Source organism: Mauremys mutica, chromosome 2, assembly GCF_020497125.1.
Source record: "Mauremys mutica isolate MM-2020 ecotype Southern chromosome 2, ASM2049712v1, whole genome shotgun sequence".
Classification (NCBI taxonomy): Eukaryota; Metazoa; Chordata; order Testudines; family Geoemydidae; genus Mauremys; species Mauremys mutica.
In genome coordinates, this window is record NC_059073.1 from 5,628,032 (window position 1) to 5,644,802 (window position 16,771).

A 16,771-nucleotide genomic window follows, 5' to 3' on the forward strand; every position below is an offset into this window, starting at 1 on the left:
GGTCTTCGGCGGCGGGTCCCGGAACGGAAGGACACCCCCCGCCCCCGCCGAATTACCGCCGAAGACCCGGCTGCACTCCGGCGGCGGGTCCCACTTCGGCGGTAATTCGGTGGCGGGGGGGTCCTTCTGTCCCGGAGAGGAAAGACCCCCCGCCAGCGAAGACCGGGAGCGAAGAAGCTCCGGGGGCCCGGGCCCCGCCAGAGTTTTCTGGGGCCCCCGGAGCGAGTGAAGGACCCTGCTCCAGGGGCCCCGAAAAACTCTCGAGGGGGCCCCTGCTGGGCCCGGGGCAAATTGCCCCACTTGCCCCCGCCCCCGGGCGGCCCTGCCAGCTGCCAAGGAGGCACGCTGCCAAAGGGCTTCCCTAAAGCAGCCACCCCCAAAGGCCCGGGCTGCGCTTTGCGGCTTTCCTTTCGCCCAGCCTCCCGCTCCCGGCGGCAGAGCCGAAGCGGCTGGCAGGGAGCGTTAGCGCAGACAGGCCTCGGGGCGCCTGCCGCCGCTTCGGCCACCTGCCCTCCCAGCCACGCCTGCTGCCAACGGGGCAAGACGGCCGGCTGGTTTCAAAGAAGAAAACCCAACCCCGCGCCATGGGGCCGGGTGCCCAAAGGCCAAGTCCTCCGCCTCGGGCGCGGTGGGCGAGGCGGCTACGGCCTGGGAGACCTTAGCGGAAGCAAGCCAGGGCGAGGCGTCAAAAGCGTGTGGCCGAGGGAGAGCTGCAGCCGGGCAGCGTGAGGGAGCGTCAAAAGCCTACAGCACCCAGTATTCCCAGGAGGTCTCCCAAAGTACTAACCAGGCCCGCCCCTGCTTAGCTTCCGAGATCAGACGAGATCGGGCGTGTTCAGGGTGGTATGGCCGTAGACGTGGGCTCCTGCCGCTTTGCCTGCCTTTAAACAAGCCGGCCGAGGAGCGAGTGAAGGACCCTGCTCCAGAGGCCCTGAAAAACTCTCGTGGGGGCCCCTGCTGGGCCTGGGGGCAAATTGCCCCACTTGCCCCCCCCCCCCGGGCGGCCCTGCTGGCATGGCTGGCGTGGAGGGCAGCTCTGCACCGCCCAGTCCAGCGAGTAGCCAGCGGGAGGCGGCGGTAGAGGCTGCGCACGAGGCCGCTCAGCAGGGGCGATTATTGCTCCAGCTGTTTGGACAAAGACGCACAATCCGAAGAGGGGAAAGGGGGGCGGATTTGGCAGCCCGGGAGCGGTGGCTGCGTTGCCTGCCCGGAGCCAGGCTCGGGCGGGCTGAGCTGGGGGGCTCGGGGTGACTGGGATTTCCCTGCCCCTCCCTCCGGCGGGAGGCTGAAGCTGGGCAGAGGTGTCAGGCCCCTGCCCGGGGGCGGGCTTGGCTCGAAAGCTGGGGCTCCAGAGCAGGGCCGCCCAGAGGGGGGGAGCAAGTGGGGCAATTTGCCCCAGGCCCCGGGCCCAGCAGGGGCCCCCTCGAGAGTTTTTCGGGGCCCCTGGAGCAGGGTCCTTCACTCGCTCCGGGGGCCCCAGAAAACTCTGGCGGGGCCCGGGCCCCCGGAGCTTCTTCGCTCCCGGTCTTCGCTGGCGGGGGGTCCTTCCTCTCCGGGACAGAAGGATCCCCCCGCCACCAAATTACCGCCGAAGCGGAGTGCAGCCGGGTCTTCGGCGGTAATTCGGTGGGGGGTTGGGGGGGTCCTTCCGTTCCGGGACCCGCCGCCGAAGTGCCCCGAAGACCCGCGGTGGGGGCTGCACTTCGGCGGCGGGTCTCGCTTTGGAGGTAATTCGGTGGCAGGGGGTCCCCACCGCGGATCTTTGGGGCACTTTGGCGGCGGGTCCCAGAAAGGAAGGACCTCGCGCCGCTGACTTATCGCCGAAGCGGGGGCCCCCACCGCCCAAGACCCCGGGCCCCCGGAATCCTCTGGGCGGCCCTGCTCCAGAGCCACTGGAGAAGGGAACCCTTGGATCCGCTTCTCAGCCAGGTTCCCCGCTCCAGCGGCCAGGGGCTGCTCCAGGGAGGGGACCTGCCTCCCCCTGCATGTGCCTGGATGGAGCTGGCGCTGCTGCCTGGGTCTAGCCGCCGCCTGCTCCCCCAGTGCACAAGCCTGGGCGCAGCCGCCCGACTGGAGCCGCCCATGGACATGGGCTTGTGCCAGGGCCGTGCTCGTGCAGCTGCCCGGCCTTAGCCCATGAGCCGAGCCGCTGCCCGGAACTCGCCAGCCTCCTGCGCTTCCCATGTGCTCCAGCCGGCACCCGGGCCCACCGCTGGCTGGGACTAGCTGCCTCCTCCCCCGGCGGATGCTGCCAGGGAGCGGGCGGAGCGCGCAGACGGGGAGGGGGCTGCTGCCGGAGCCAGAGTGCCTGTGCCCGCTGCGCTCACCAGCTTTACTGTCAGATGCTGATCGTGGCAGGGACCCTGATGCTGGCTTATTACTTCGAGTTCAGGGACACCTTCACGGTTAACATGAAGGGCTTCTTCTGCTGCAGGGCTCCTACTCAGGGCCGGCTCTAGGTTGCCACCCCTGGAAATGTGCCGCCCCAAGCGTGTGCTTGTCTCGCTGGTGCCTAGAGCCGGTCCTGCTTCTGATGCAGATTTGGTTCAAGCAGAGGCTGGGGGGCGGTGTCTTTCCTGAGTCAGACAGGCTGGGTACTGTGCCCTGGTTCCCCAAGAACACAGAGCTGCTAGGTAACACAGCCTCCAGCCCAAGGCTTCTGCACCAGCGGAGGGGCTGCTAGGGAACCAGGATCACCTGGGTCTCCTTCCTCCACCATGTGCTGACATGCTCAAAGAATTCCAGCACATCAGAGAGGCGCGACTTTCCCTTGCAGAGCCCAGGCAGGCTTGTCCCTGGCGTTTCGTGATTGCTCTGAGACTGGAACACGGGGCCCACATTTTAAAAAGGAAGTTGAAAACTTGGAGAGGCTGCAGGAGAGCGCTACAGCGATGAGTCGAGGCACTGAAAGAGGCATCGCTCAATACTGGAGAGAGGGATCAACACAGGGAGAGGCTACCAAGCACTACGCGGAATCTCTCATTTAGCAAAGAAAGACAGAACAAGAGACTGGGGCTGGAAGTTAAAGCCAGACAAATAGAAGTTAAAAATGTGTCGTGGTCTTTCTAACAGGCAGGGCAGTTAACCACTGCAACAAACCGTCACCAAGTGGTGGATTCTCCATCTCTGCCGTCTTCACATCAACACAGGATCCTTTCCTGAAGGAGCTGCCTCAGCCAGACACAAGCAGCTGGGCTTGGAACAGGTGGAGCTGGGGGAGATCCTGCTGAGGAGGTCAGGCTAATGGTCCCTTCTAGCCTTAACGATCTATGCGTGAACTCCTAGTTCCAGGGAAGCCAGCAGGAACTTTGCCACTGACTTCCATGGAGCCAAAGATTTCACCCAATGGAGCATTTCAGCTAGTTTCCTGAGCCCTGCCATGAGACTCGCTGTGGCTCCCCAGATCATGGGCAGCACGGGTGCAACCAGGGTCCCAGGTACCACGCCCTCTGGTGCAGATCACGTAGTATTACTGGTGGCTTATCCCTCTGGGGCTGGGACTGTCAGCGCCTTGGCAGCTTGTTCCCAGCACCCCCTCTCCGTCACCTCAATGCCTCCTCCCTTCTCTGCAGTGCCGGAAAAGAGCGAGTCTGGGATCGGTCCCCCAACCCCGCCATGGCCACCTGCAAAGAAGTGACCTGCTGTGCAGCCTCCTTTTCCTTGTTCGTTGCTCGCGGAGCCCCGCCCAGCCCAGGTGCTGGATGTGGCATGTGGCCAGGGCACAAGACAGTGGGGTTACCCTGTGACATTCCCCTGGTGTTATGTGGCCCGGTGATTGGCTGGGTCACTCCAATGCTCGACTCTGGGAGCCAGCCTTACCCTGCTCCACAGTGAGAACCCCCACGCCTGGGCTGGTCACGCACACCCTCTGGCATGTCAGCTGCTCCTTGGATTGTGCAACCCAATGACACTAGCCAATATCTCCAGTCCCAGACCCAACCCTAGGAACCTCCGTCTTGCAGTGTCCAGTTATGCCTGCTGGACGCTACAAGCTAATATGAGTTCATCAATTTAACAAAGAAATTGATATGTACCAGGCTTGTTATCCCAAGGGGAGTCTCTGACACACTTCAAACCAAACACACTGCTTCAGGCAGAACAAACAAACACATTTATTAATTACAAAGATAAATTTTAAGTGATTATAAATCAAAAGATACAAAAGAGATACAAAAGGAGCATTTAAAGACGATAAAGTCATTGTGGAGAAACTAAATGGATTCTTTGCTTCAGTCTTCAGGGCTGAGGATGTTAGGGAGATTCCCAAACCTGAGCCGGCTTTTGTAGGTAACAAATCTGAGGAACTGTCACTAGAGGAGGTTTTGGAATTAATTGATAAACTCAACATTAACAAGTCACCGGGACCAGATGGCATTCACCCAAGAGTTCTGAAAGAACTCAAATGTGAAGTTGCGGAACTATTAACTAGGGTTTGTAACCTGTCCTTTAAATCAGCTTCTGTACCCAATGACTGGAAGTTAGCTAATGTAACGCCAATATTTAAAAAGGGCTCTAGAGGTGATCCCGGCAATTACAGACCAATAAATCTAATGTCAGTATCAGGCAAATTGGTTGAAACAATAGTAAAGTATAAAATTGTCAGACACATAGAAAAACATAAACTCTTGAGCAATAGTCAACATGGATTCTGTAAAGGGAAATCATGTCTTACTAATCTATTAGAGTTCTTTGAAGGGGTCAACAAACATGTGGACAAGGGGGATCCGGTGGACATAGTGTACTTAGATTTCCAGAAAGCCTTTGACAAGGTCCCTCACCAAAGGCTCTTACGTAAATTAAGCTGTCATGGGATAAAAGGGAAGGTCCTTTCATGGATTGAGAACTGGTTAAAAGACAGGGAACAAAGGGTAGGAATTAATGGTAAATTCTCAGAATGGAGAGGGGTAACTAGTGGTGTTCCCCAAGGGTCAGTCCTAGGACCAATCCTATTCAATTTATTCATAAATGATCTGGAGAAAGGGGTAAACAGTGAGGTGGCAAAGTTTGCAGATGATACTAAACTGCTCAAGATAGTTAAGACCAAAGCAGACTGTGAAAAACTTCAAAAAGATCTCACAAAACTAAGTGATTGGGCAACAAAATGGCAAATGAAATGTAATATGGATAAACGTAAAGTAATGCACATTGGGAAAAATAACCCCAACTATACATACAATATGATGGGGGCTAATTTAGCTACAACGAATCAAGAAAGAGATCTTGGAGTCATCGTGGATAGTTCTCTGAAGACGTCCACCCAGCGTGCAGCGGCAGTCAAAAAAGCAAACGGGATGTTAGGAATCATTAAAAAGGGGATAGAGAATAAGATGGAGAATATCTTATTGCCCTTATATAAATCCATGGTACGCCCACATCTCGAATACTGTGTAGAGATGTGGTCTCCTCATCTCAAAAAAGATATACTGGCATTAGAAAAGGTCCAGAGAAGGGCAACTAAAATGATTGGGAGTTTGGAATGGGACCATATGATGAGAGATTAAAGAGACTGGGACTTTTCAGCCTGGAAAAGAGGAGACTAAGGGGGGATATGATAGAGGTCTATAAAATCATGAGTGATGTGGAGAAAGTGAATAAGAAAAAGTTATTTACTTGTTCCCATATTAGGGATGGGAAATAGGGGTCACCAAATGAAATTAATGGGCAGCAGGTTTAAAACAAATAAAAGGAAGTTCTTCTTCACCCAGCGCACAGTCAACCTGTGGAACTCCTTGCCTGAGGAGGTTGTGAAGGCTGGACTATAACAGCGTTTAAAAGGGAACTGGATAAATTCATGGAGGTTAAGTCCATTAACAGCTATTAGCCAGGATGGGTAAGGAATGGTGTCCCTAGCCTCTGTTTCTCAGAGAGTGGAGATGGATGGCAGGGGAGAGATCACTTGATCATTACCTGTTATGTTCACTCCCTCTGGGGCACCTGGCATTGGCCACTGTCGGCAGACAGGATACTGGGCTGGACGGACCCTTGGTCTGACCCAGTCTGGCCGTTCTTTTGTCAAAGCACAAGAAGTCAGATTTGGTGAAATGAATTAAAGGCAGGACGCATTCTAAGCTGACCTTAACACTTTTGATGCCCTTACAAACTGAGATGCTTCTCACCACGGGCCGGCTGGCTGCCCTTCAGCCAGGCTCTCCCTTTGACCAGCGCTTCAGTCGCTTGGTGGTGGTGTCTGTAGATGCAGGTGGAAGAGAGGGGACGAGCCTGGCAAATGTTGCTCCCTTTTATCATGTTCTTCCTTCCCTCTTGGCTTTGCCCCCACCCCCTTCAGAGTCAGGTGAACATTCCCTCGCCGCCGTCCCAAACTGACCCTGGGAAGGGGAGTGACTCACTCCAGAGTCCAACAGATCCTTTGCTGCTGCCTAGGCCAGTGTCCTTTGTTCCTGTGAGGCTGGGCTGGGTCTGTCCCGTACCTGCCCTGATGAGGTGTGAACTGCCCCTCTGCTCCTGGAGAGTTTTTGCCTGGGCCTGTTTTAAGCCATGAGGAGACATTTTCAGCCTCGTAACTATAGACATGAAATTACAACCTGTAACTGTAACAACACGGCTCAGTGCATCATGAGCCTTCGGAAGACACCCGACACGGCAAACTTTGCATTGGCTCCTACACAATCATTTCACAAGGATGAACATGGGGCTGCTGGGTGTTCCCCCGAGGTACAGAGTCACGTACCCCCCACCCGGCACAGAGAACAATGGGATTTGCAATGAGCGCTCGGGAGCCGGGGCTGCTTTTCACACCCTCTCTCAAACAGGACCCAGAGCGCCCTCCGGCACCGGGTGGGGACATTGCTTCGCTGCCGGCCCAGAGGGCAGAACAGCCCCCATAACCACTGCCCTGGCTTCCTGCTGGGCCCAGTGTGTGCGCGGGGGTCTCCCAGTGACCGGGTGCAGCCAGGGCGCTCTCCTCCCTACAGGCTGGTGAGCAGTGAGAGGACAAACCGCAGACGCGGGGAGAGATGTGGGGCTCAGCCCAGGCCCTGGGGTCTGGCCTCCCCTTTCGGGGGACAAAGGCGCCCGCATGGCACGCGGTGCTTCAGCACCCACGGCAGGGAGTATCCGGCAGCATGTTCTGGTACCAGGGCAGGAGGGTCTCTCCCAGGCTGGCTCCACGCCCGGCGGGAGCTGTGGCTGGTGGCGGCACAGTGACGGGTTTCGGGGCTCAGGCTGCGACCCCAGCAGGTTCCTGAAGCACAGAGCGGGTTCCCCAGGGCGCTCAGCATGCACAGGGGCTGGAGGAGTCGGCCTCCTGCAGCCGCACGGTCAGCCTGCTGCTCCCAGCATCGCTCTTGAGGACAAGCCGCTGCACCACGTCCTGCATGCACCTGTCCACGTTCTCTCCTGCAGGGGCGAGACCGGCAGCAGCTCGGCAGCGGGCGGCAGCACCAGGAGTCCCCGCTCCCCGGGGAAAGGAACAGGACCCGCTTCTTCTGCAGAGTGTGTGTGTGATGGGAGGGCTCTGCGTGTGTCTGTAACGGGGGTTCAGTGCACACGCGGGTGTCTCTAGGGCTGTGCGTGAGAATGGAGGCTCCATACGTGAGTGTGTACACGAGGGCCGGGTGTGCACAGGGGCTGTGGGTGGGGAAAAGGGCCATGTGTGTCTGAGGGTCATACATGGGAACCCTCCCGGAGCCCGCACCCTTCACCTTCTCCCATGCCCCGACCCCCTGCCCCAGCGCGGAGCCCCCTCCCACACCCAAACTCCCTCCCGGAGCCCACACCCTTCACCTTCTCCTGTGCCCTGACCCCCTGCCCCAGCGCGGAGCCCCCTCCCACACCCAAACTCCCTCCCGGAGCACACACCCACCACCATCGCCCCTGCCCGGACCCCCTGCCCCAGCGCGGAGCCCCCTCCCACACCCAAACTCCCTCCCGGAGCCCTCACCCTTCACCTTCTCCCGTGCCCCGACCCCCTGCCCCAGCGCGGAGCCCCCTCCCACACCCAAACTCTGTCCTGGAGCCCGCACCCTTCACCTCCTCCTGTGCCTTGACCCCCTGCCCCAGCGCGGAGCCCCCTCCCACACCCAAACTCCGTCCCGGAGCCCACACCCTTCACCTCCTCCTGTGCCCTGACCCCCTGCCCCAGCGCGGAGCCCCCTCCCACACCCAAACTCTGTTCCGGAGCCCGCACCCTTCACCTCCTCCAATGCCCCGACCCCCTGCCCCAGTGCTGAGCCCCCTCCCACACCCAAACTCTGTTCCGGAGCCCACACCCTTCACCTCCTCCCATGCCCCGACCCCCTGCCCCAGCGCGGAGCCCCCTCCCACACCCAAACTCCCTCCCGGAGCCCGCACCCTTCACCTCCTCCCATGTCCTGACCCCCTCCCACACCGAAACTCTGTCCCGGAGCCCGCACCCTTCACCTCCTCCTGTGCCCCGACCCCCTGCCCCAGCGCCGAGCCCCCTCCCACACCCAAACTCTGTCCTGGAGCCCGCACCCTTCACCTCCTCCTGTGCCCCGACCCCCTGCCCCAGCGCCGAGCCCCCTCCCACACCCAAACTCTGTCCTGGAGCCCGCACCCTTCACCTCCTCCCATGCCCCGACCCCCTGCCCCAGCGCGGAGCCCCCTCCCACACCCAAACTCTGTCCTGGAGCCCGCACCCTTCACCTCCTCCCATGCCCCGACCCCCTGCCCCAGCGCGGAGCCCCCTCCCACACCCAAACTCCCTCCCGGAGCCCGTACCCTTCACCTCCTCCCGTGCCCTGACCCCCTGCCCCAGCGCGGAGCCCCCTCCCACACCCAAACTCTGTCCTGGAGCCCGCACCCTTCACCTCCTCCCGTGCCCCAACCCCCTGCCCCAGTACGGAGCCCCCTCCCACACCCAAACTCCCTCCCAGAGCCCGCACCCTTCACCTCCTCCCGTGCCCCGACCCCCTGCCCCAGCGCTGAGCCCCCTCCCACACCCAAACTCCCTCCCGGAGCCCGCACCCTTCACCTCCTCCCATGCCCCAACCCCCTGCCCCAGCACGGAGCCCCCTCCCACACCCAAACTCCCTCCCGGAGCCCGCACCCTTCACCTCCTCCTGTGCCCCGACCCCCTGTCCCAGCGCGGAGCCCCCTCCCACACCCAAACTCCCTCCCGGAGCCCGCACCCTTCACCTCCTCCCGTGCCCTGACCCCCTGCCCCAGCACGGAGCCCCCTCCCACACCCAAACTCCCTCCCGGAGCCCACACCCTTCACCTCCTCCCGTGCCCTGACCCCCTGCCCCAGCACGGAGCCCCCTCCCACACCCAAACTCCCTCCCGGAGCCCTCACCCTTCACCTCCTCCCGTGCCCTGACCCCCTGCCCCAGCTCGGAGCCCCCTCCCACACCCAAACTCCCTCCCGGAGCCCGCACCCTTCACCTCCTCCTGTGCCCTGACCCCCTGCCCCAGCGCGGAGCCCCCTCCCACACCCAAACTCCCTCCCGGAGCCCACACCCTTCACCTCCTCCCGTGCCCCGACCCCCTGCCCCAGCGCGGAGCCCCCTCCCACACCCAAACTCTGTCCTGGAGCCCGCACCCTTCACCTCCTCCCGTGCCCTGACCCCCTGCCCCAGCGCGGAGCCCCCTCCCACACCCAAACTCCCTCCCGGAGCCCGCACCCTTCACCTCCTCCTCTGCCCCGACCCCCTGCCCCAGCGCGGAGCCCCCTCCCACACCCAAACTCCCTCCGGGAGCCCACACCCTTCACCTCCTCCCGTGCCCCGACCCCCGGCCCCAGCGCGGAGCCCCCTCCCACACCCACACTCCCTCCCGGAGCCCGCACCCTTCACCTCCTCCCATGCCCCAACCCCCTGCCCCAGCGCGGAGCCCCCTCCCACACCCAAACTCCCTCCCGGAGCCCGCACCCTTCACCTCCTCCCGTGCCCTGACCCCCTGCCCCAGCGCGGAGCCCCCTCCCACACCCAAACTCCCTCCCGGAGCCCGCACCCTTCACCTCCTCCTGTGCCCCGACCCCCTGCCCCAGCGCGGAGCCCCCTCCCACACCCAAACTCCCTCCCGGAGCCCGCACCCTTCACCTCCTCCCGTGCCCTGACCCCCTGCCCCAGCGCGGAGCCCCCTCCCACACCCAAACTCCCTCCCGGAGCCCGCACCCTTCACCTCCTCCCGTGCCCCGACCCTCTGCCCCAGCGCGGAGCCCCCTCCCACACCCAAACTCCCTCCCGGAGCCCGCACCCTTCACCTCCTCCTGTGCCCTGACCCCCTGCCCCAGCGCTGAGCCCCCTCCCAGAGCCCACACCCCTCCCACACCTTGAACTTCTCATTTCCAGCCCCACCCCAGAGTCTGCACCCCCAGCCAGAGCTCGCACCCCCTCCTGCACCCCAACCTCCTGCCTCAGCCCAATGAAATTGAGCGAGTGAGCGACAGAGGAAGCGGGGATGGAGTCGGTGTGGGCAGGGCCTCAGGGAAGGGGCGGGGCCTCAGGGAAGGGGCGGGGCAAACGTGTTCGGTTTTCTGCGATTCGAAAGTTGGCAACCCCAGGGCAGCGGTTCCTGTCTGATGCCACTCGGCAGCGGGGGAGGAATCTCAGCACAGCACCGACCGCGGGCACCCCCGTCCCGCTCCCCAAAGGCACCAACTCCCACCGAAACCAATAGCAGGGGTGGACCTGGGCTGAACGGGCGAGAGCCTGAACTCGCTGCCCGGGGGCGGGGGGGGCACACAGCTGGGGCAGGGCAGCCGCCCGGCTGCCGCACCATGTTTCGGAGAGAGCTCCGGCTGCTCCCAGCCGTGCCGAGCCCATTCGGGGGCCCAGCTCCCGGGCTGCGTGAGGCGAGGGGGGCAGCCCCGCCCTACCTGTCTTGGCCGACACGTTAAACCTGCCGGCTACTCCGTGCTCCGTGGAAAACCTCTCAGCCTTGTCCTCCGGCAGGCGTGGCTCCAGGTCCGTCTTGTTGCCCAGCAGGAAGATGGGGGCTGCAGGAGGCGGAGATGGGACGGGGTGATGGGGAGAGAAGGGTGGGAAAACGCGAGGGCTCAGGACCTGCCAAGCTGCAGGGTGTGACCGGGGGCCGGGCTGTACCCAGGGAGGCTCAGCCAGGGCCCTGTACCCTGCGCACAGTAGGGAGGCCTGGGCACACGTTCAGACCGGCGTCCACGCCCTGAACTCCCCTGTCCCGTGGCACTGCCTCAGCATCCGCGCCAACTCCCTGGTGCACAGAGCTCGAGAGCCCAGCGGGGCTCAGCTCACGGTGGGACTGGCCCCCCCCCGATCCCAGACGGGTCAGCCGGGAACAAAACACGGGGGAACGGCAGAGCCCTGGCAGACGTCCTGAAGCAGCGGTGCCAGGCTGTGGTGCCGGGGGCCCCCGTTCCTACTCACTCTGATGGGGCCCCCAGAGCCCTCCGCAGCCCTCGCGAACAAGGCAGGACATTGGACACTGGAGTGTGGTTTCGACCCTGCAAAACCGGCCAGGTGGGACCCCACCTGCCCTGCCAGCTCCAATGCCGGGCACCCGTGTTCCCCCCTGCCCTGTCGGTCAGCCCATTCCCCCTTCCCCTCCAGATCCTGCCCCTGCCACAGAGACAGCCCCAGGACCTAGCGCTGACCAGCTCTGCGGGTGGCCCCCGTGTTCCCTATTAGCGCTTTGGGGCAGGACACGTCTCGGTACCTGTCTGCACAGCACCCAGCACCCTGGGGCCCGGCCCTGAATGGGGCCTGGCCAGCAGCATGTGAGCACCGGGCGATTCTGCCCCATGGTGCCAGCTTGGACAAGAGCCGAGGTGAGATGAGACGGCCTCTCTGGAAGGGCCTTTCCTGCCTGGTCTGCCCCCGCGGCTTCAGCATCCCACCGGTGCGCAGCCCAGCTGTGTGTGGGGAGCCCAGGCATAGGCACGGACTCCGGGGCTGGAGCACCCATGGGAAAAAAATAGTGGGTGCTTAGCAGCCACCAGCCACCGGCTGATCAGCAGGTGGGAGGCACTGGGGGGACAGGGTGGAGCGGGGCGGGAAGAGGTGAAGCAAGGGTGGGGCCTTGGGGAAGGGGCGGGGCCTCAGGGCAGAGCAGGGTGGACACCCTCCTGGAAAAAAGAAAGTTTAAGTTGGTGCCTGTGAGCACAGGACTGAGGTTCAGCATTGAGGGGCACTGGCAGAGCTGGGGGGGAGCCCAGGGCTGGGCTAGCAGGGGGCTGCGGGTCGGGATTGAGGGGCACTGGCAGAGCTGGGGGACACCCCCAGGGCTGGGACAGCAGGGGGCTGCGGGTCGGGATTGAGGGGCACTGGCAGAGCTGGGGGACACCCCCAGGGCTGGGACAGCAGGGAGCTGCGGGTCGGGATTGAGGGGCACTGGCAGAGCTGGGGGGAGCCCAGGGCTGGGACAGCAGGGGGCTGCGGGTCGGGATTGAGGGGCACCAGCAGAGCTGGGGGTGGGACCCCAGGCTGGGATTGAGGGGCACTGGCAGAGCTGGGGGGGAGCCCAGGGCTGGGCTAGCAGGGGGCTGCGGGTCAGGATTGAGGGGCACCAGCAGAGCTGGGGGTGGGACCCCAGGCTGGGAGTGAGGGGCACTGGCAGAGCTGGGGGGACCCCAGGGCTGAGCTAGCAGGGGGCTGCGGGTTGGGAGTGAGGGGCACCGGCAGAGCTTTACGTACAATACACGCCATTGTCATGAGCACTAAAAATCAACGCAGTGTTACAAACGTGTGTCTGAAGACAGCAGCACCCTGGCCAGGGCATCGTTAATTCACAAACACACACGCACGCACACGCGCTCTCTCTCTCTCGGCAGGGTGGCTGGTTTCTCTTTAACAATTTTCCGGCCTCCCTCTGTCTCCAGCCACTTTGCAAAGCTGCCAGGGACCCTCGTGAGAGCTGGCCTGGAGCCCAGGGCTTAACGAGCCGCTGCCCTAACGAGCGTGACTGGAGCCCAGCCTGGGAAAGAGCTGGGTGGCACAGGCTGGACGCCAGCCCTCAGGTGGGTGAATAGCTGGGGGGATGGGCAGGTCAGGGGGACCCGTGTCCGGGAGGGAGCAGAGTCGGGAGCAGCGCAGAGGGGATTGGGAACGTGGCGCTCCCTGGCCCCGCACTGCGGGAGCGGCCCAGGGCCCCCCTACCGTCCAGGCAGTACTGCCGGGCCACGCAGACCCAGTGCGGGAGGCTGTCGAAGGAGAGCTGGCTCTGGGCACTGTACAGCAGCAGCACGGCGTCCGCGCCCCGGTAGTAGCAGCTGCTCAGGGAGAGGAACCTTTCTTCGCCGGCCGTGTCCCACAGGGAGATCTGCGCACAGCAGAGAGCACAGGGGAAGCCTGGGGAACTCACTGCCACTGGAGCTTGGCTGGAGCGTGTGAGCCGGCTGGGTTAGATGGTGAAGGTCTCAGGCTGCAGGCCCTAAAGCGCCTGGCTTGGGGGGGTGTCAGGGACGTGCCCGGCTCCCCCCCTCCCACGACGGCACTGCCCAGCCGGCTGGTTTCATCTCCCTCAGGATGCAGGTGGGATACCAGGCTAGATGGGCCCAGAGTCCCGGGTGCTGTGGTGAGTGGAGCGAGAGTCCAGAGGGGAACTCAGGAAAACCAGCTCGTTTATGGGATTCAGCCAGCCCTGCCCCCTCCCCCCCCCGGGGCTCGCTCAGCAGGGATCAGCAGGCGCTCAGCCCAGCCCTGAGCCGCTCCCAGGGGGGATGGTCGCCTAGCAGCTCCCGACAGCCCATTAACCCTTGTGCCCTGGCTCCCCGGAGAGGGACAGGCCGGGTGCCCGTGGCAGGGCTCGGCGACCCCGGTGCTGCTGCAAGGAGCCTCGCTGGCGTGGCCCAGACACACCCGGCCCTGGGGGGACGGAGGAGGGACAGGCCCGCGGCCACGTACCTGCACCAGGCCGGGGCTCTGGGGGTGGCTGAGCCGCACGGTGCTCTGGCAGACGGCCAGGTGCTCGTTGGGGGCGCGGGCGCCCGGCAGGAAGCGCCCCGCCCGGATGCGGTGGAACAGGGTGGTCTTCCCCACCCCAAAGTCCCCCAGCAGGATGAGCTTGAACTTCAGGCCGGGCGGAGGCGCGGTCGCCATCACAGGGCGGGGGCCGGCTCCCTCCAGCAGCCGCGGGTGGGAAGTGCCCAGGCCTGGCCCATGGGCTCCATTCCTCGGCAGGACCCGTCCGTCCCACTGGGCCACCGGGGAGCCCGGGCCGGCAGACCTAGCAGGGCTGCAGCGGGAGGGAAGGAGAAAGCAGGGAATGGAGCATGTTTCCCCAGCTGGGGGAACCCCGCCCCACCCCCACTGCCGGCTCCAGCCCCGGGGGCCCCCATCCCAGGGAGCCCGAGCGGATTGCACCCCATGGACAGTGAACGCCTCTAGCTCTCCCCAGGGCAGGAACAGGCTCCCAGCACCCTCAGCCCTACCCCGGCGGGAGTCTGCCCCTTGGGAAGGCTCCTTAGCTCACTGAGACGGTGTGGGGTGAAATTAGGCACCTCCAGCGACTCAGGCCCCTAGCACTGCACTGAGAGCCCCCCCCCCCCCCCGTTCCCGGTAGCACAGGCCCCTAGCACCACCCTGGAGCCAGCAGCGATTGCTGGGTGAGAGCCCCCCTTACTGAGCACCCCCTGTTCCCGGTAGCACCACCCTGGGGCCAGCACGGACTAGGGGAGGGTGCCCCCATTAGCCCCCTGTTCCCTGCAGCCCTGTGTCTCTCACTCAGCCCCTGGGCTCTAACTCTTGCTGTCTGGCTGGCCCAGGCGTGCCGTGGGGGGGGGGGGCTCACGCAGTCGGGGGAGAGGGCCCAGCAGGCTGGTCCCCCCCAGCCAGAGTGTTTGCTTTCTGCACCGGGGGAGGGGCGGAGGGCTGGGCAGCCGACTGCGCGGGGGGGGGGGGGGCGGTTTGGCAGAGCTAAGCGGGGCCTCCTCTACCTTGGCCAGGAACTTGCTGGGCCCACGAGGGATCTTGCCCCCTGCTTCCTGGTGCGTCGGAGAAGAGCCTGGGGAGGAGGCAGCGGGCCTGGCACACCCCTCCCAGGCGGTCAAAGTGCGACAAACAAGGAGGGTTGGGCCCCTTCCCCGTAAAGCCTCCACAGGCAGAAAGCCCTGGTTTCGCCTCCCAGCCTGACCCCCACTCCCCAGCCTGGGGCAGGGCCCAACCCTGCTCTGTGCCTCAGTTTCCCTCCGTGTAACATGGAGATGACCCCATCTCACCCACCTAGCCAAGAGCTCCCCTCCCCCGTGACACAGGCTTGTCTGTCCAGTTGGCCCGGGTGGGGGATGAAGGTGACCCCTGGGCCCCGCTGCATTCAGCCCCTGCCCCCTCCTGCTCAGCAGGGAGCTGTCCGGGCTGCCAGGGAACTGCACTCACGGGCGCACCCCCATCCCCCTTGGTCTGCTCCGCTCCTGCCTTCACCCATGTGCTCCGTGGCGGTTCAGTGCCCCCAGCGCGGGGAACTGAGCAAACCGGAGGGGCCCCCTGGAGGGAGCTCAGGCTCTGTTCCCGGCTTGGCACCTCTGCCAGCGAGGGGGCTCAGCACAGTGGCAGATGCAGCAGGGACAAGACCCCCCCTCTCTGCCCGACTCACTCCACCGAGGCTGGCGAGATGTTCAGCTGGTCTAGATGGGAGGCCTGAGTCACCCAGCCGCCGGATGGCGCGCAGGGCGTTCCCAGAGAAGGAAGCCTGGCCTCACTGCCTCCCCTGCCACCCCCCTGCTCTGTGTGTCCCCCACGCACCCAGCCGGCGGTTGGGGGGAGGGTAACCGGGCGCTGGGCTTGGCCTCGTCATGGGCACAGCGCTGCAGCCGGGTCTGCCCGCACAGCCGAGCGTGCCCGGGACGGGCGCTGCAAGGGACTTCCTGTTGACGCTGCTCCCTCCTGCACATGGCCACACTCCTTCCTCTCGTGTGTTCCCAGGGCTGCTGTGCACAGCTCCTCCCCGCAGCTCCTGCAAGCCGCATACGACAGCGACAGCAGCAATCGTACCCCACGAGGTTCTGCTCTTTTAACTCCTTCGGCACAAATCAACAGCAGCAGATGGTTCCTTACCTGTCTGGTCCCTGCTGTTCTTCGAGGGGTGGCTGCAGGCACCTCTCCCACTCAGGGGTGTGCACACCCGCCCCAAAGCCAGGGAAATCCGCCCCCTGCCTCACAGTCCTTCCCTGGCTCTAGAAGGGCGGAGCTGCCGCGACCCCTCGGGGCCTTTGCACCAAACCCCAGGCTGGAGCCTCTGTTGCAGAGGGGGTGCAAGGTGTGTCTGCAGCCACATCTCGGAGAACGGCTCCAACACAGGTGAGTAACAGTCTTTTCTTCTTCGAGAGGCTGCAGACATGTATTCCCGGGGCTCCGAGTCCATTTACACAGAGAGTGCAGAACTGCCTCCCCAAAGTGTGAATCAGCCCTAGAAGCCACGGGGATAGCGCAGCACGGAGGGCCAGCCCAGCCCTGCAGCCATCCACCGGGGGAAATCGCTCTAAGAAACGCTGTTGATGTTGCTTGAGCGCTCGTCGAATGAGCCCGTAAGGACTTTGGGGGCGTAATCTGAGCGGCTCCAGAAGCTGCAGTAATTCACGGCCTTATCTACTTCGCGGAGACGGATGGTCCTTTCATCCGCTCAGCTCAGTGTAAGATACGAAGAGGCGAGGTGACGAATGAAAAGGGTTAGTCCTTTCTAGATAAAGTGCCAAGCACTTTCCCACATTTAAGGTCTGAAGGCGTCGTTCTTCTACGCCCAAGTGTGGTTTGGGAAAAAAATACAGGTAAGTAAATAACCTCATTAAGGTGAAACAGAGAGATCACTTTTGACTGAAAGTTTGGCTGTGGTCTTGAAGCTACCTTGCCTTTGAAGAAGTGGGTGTATGGGGATCTGCTGC

The 16,771-nt window shown here is 63.2% G+C and overlaps 1 protein-coding gene and 1 non-coding gene across 5 annotated transcripts; both read right to left on the reverse strand.

Annotated features, from left to right (window-relative positions):
• Positions 1 to 741: 741 nt before the first annotated feature.
• Positions 742 to 857, reverse strand: LOC123365500. Its single transcript, XR_006577634.1, has one exon. It is a non-coding gene; the product is annotated as a 5S ribosomal RNA (ribosomal RNA).
• A 5,055-nt stretch (positions 858 to 5,912) lies between these two features.
• Positions 5,913 to 16,208, reverse strand: LOC123364356 (ras-related protein Rab-26-like). 4 transcript variants are annotated; one of them, XM_045006418.1, is made up of 5 exons: positions 15,948 to 16,208; positions 13,800 to 14,130; positions 13,053 to 13,215; positions 10,799 to 10,918; positions 5,913 to 7,356 (listed from the first exon to the last, which is right to left on the reverse strand). In XM_045006418.1, exons 2-5 carry the CDS (start codon positions 13,992 to 13,994, stop codon positions 7,232 to 7,234), a joined length of 603 nt encoding a protein of 200 aa, XP_044862353.1. In that variant the 5' UTR covers positions 13,995 to 14,130; positions 15,948 to 16,208; the 3' UTR covers positions 5,913 to 7,231. The 4 variants fall into 4 exon arrangements, with proteins under 4 accessions (XP_044862353.1, XP_044862350.1, XP_044862351.1 ...); XM_045006415.1 differs by lacking the exon at positions 15,948 to 16,208 and adding an exon at positions 15,636 to 15,905; XM_045006416.1 differs by lacking the exon at positions 15,948 to 16,208 and adding an exon at positions 15,270 to 15,467.
• Between the last annotated feature and the right edge of the window lie 563 nt (positions 16,209 to 16,771).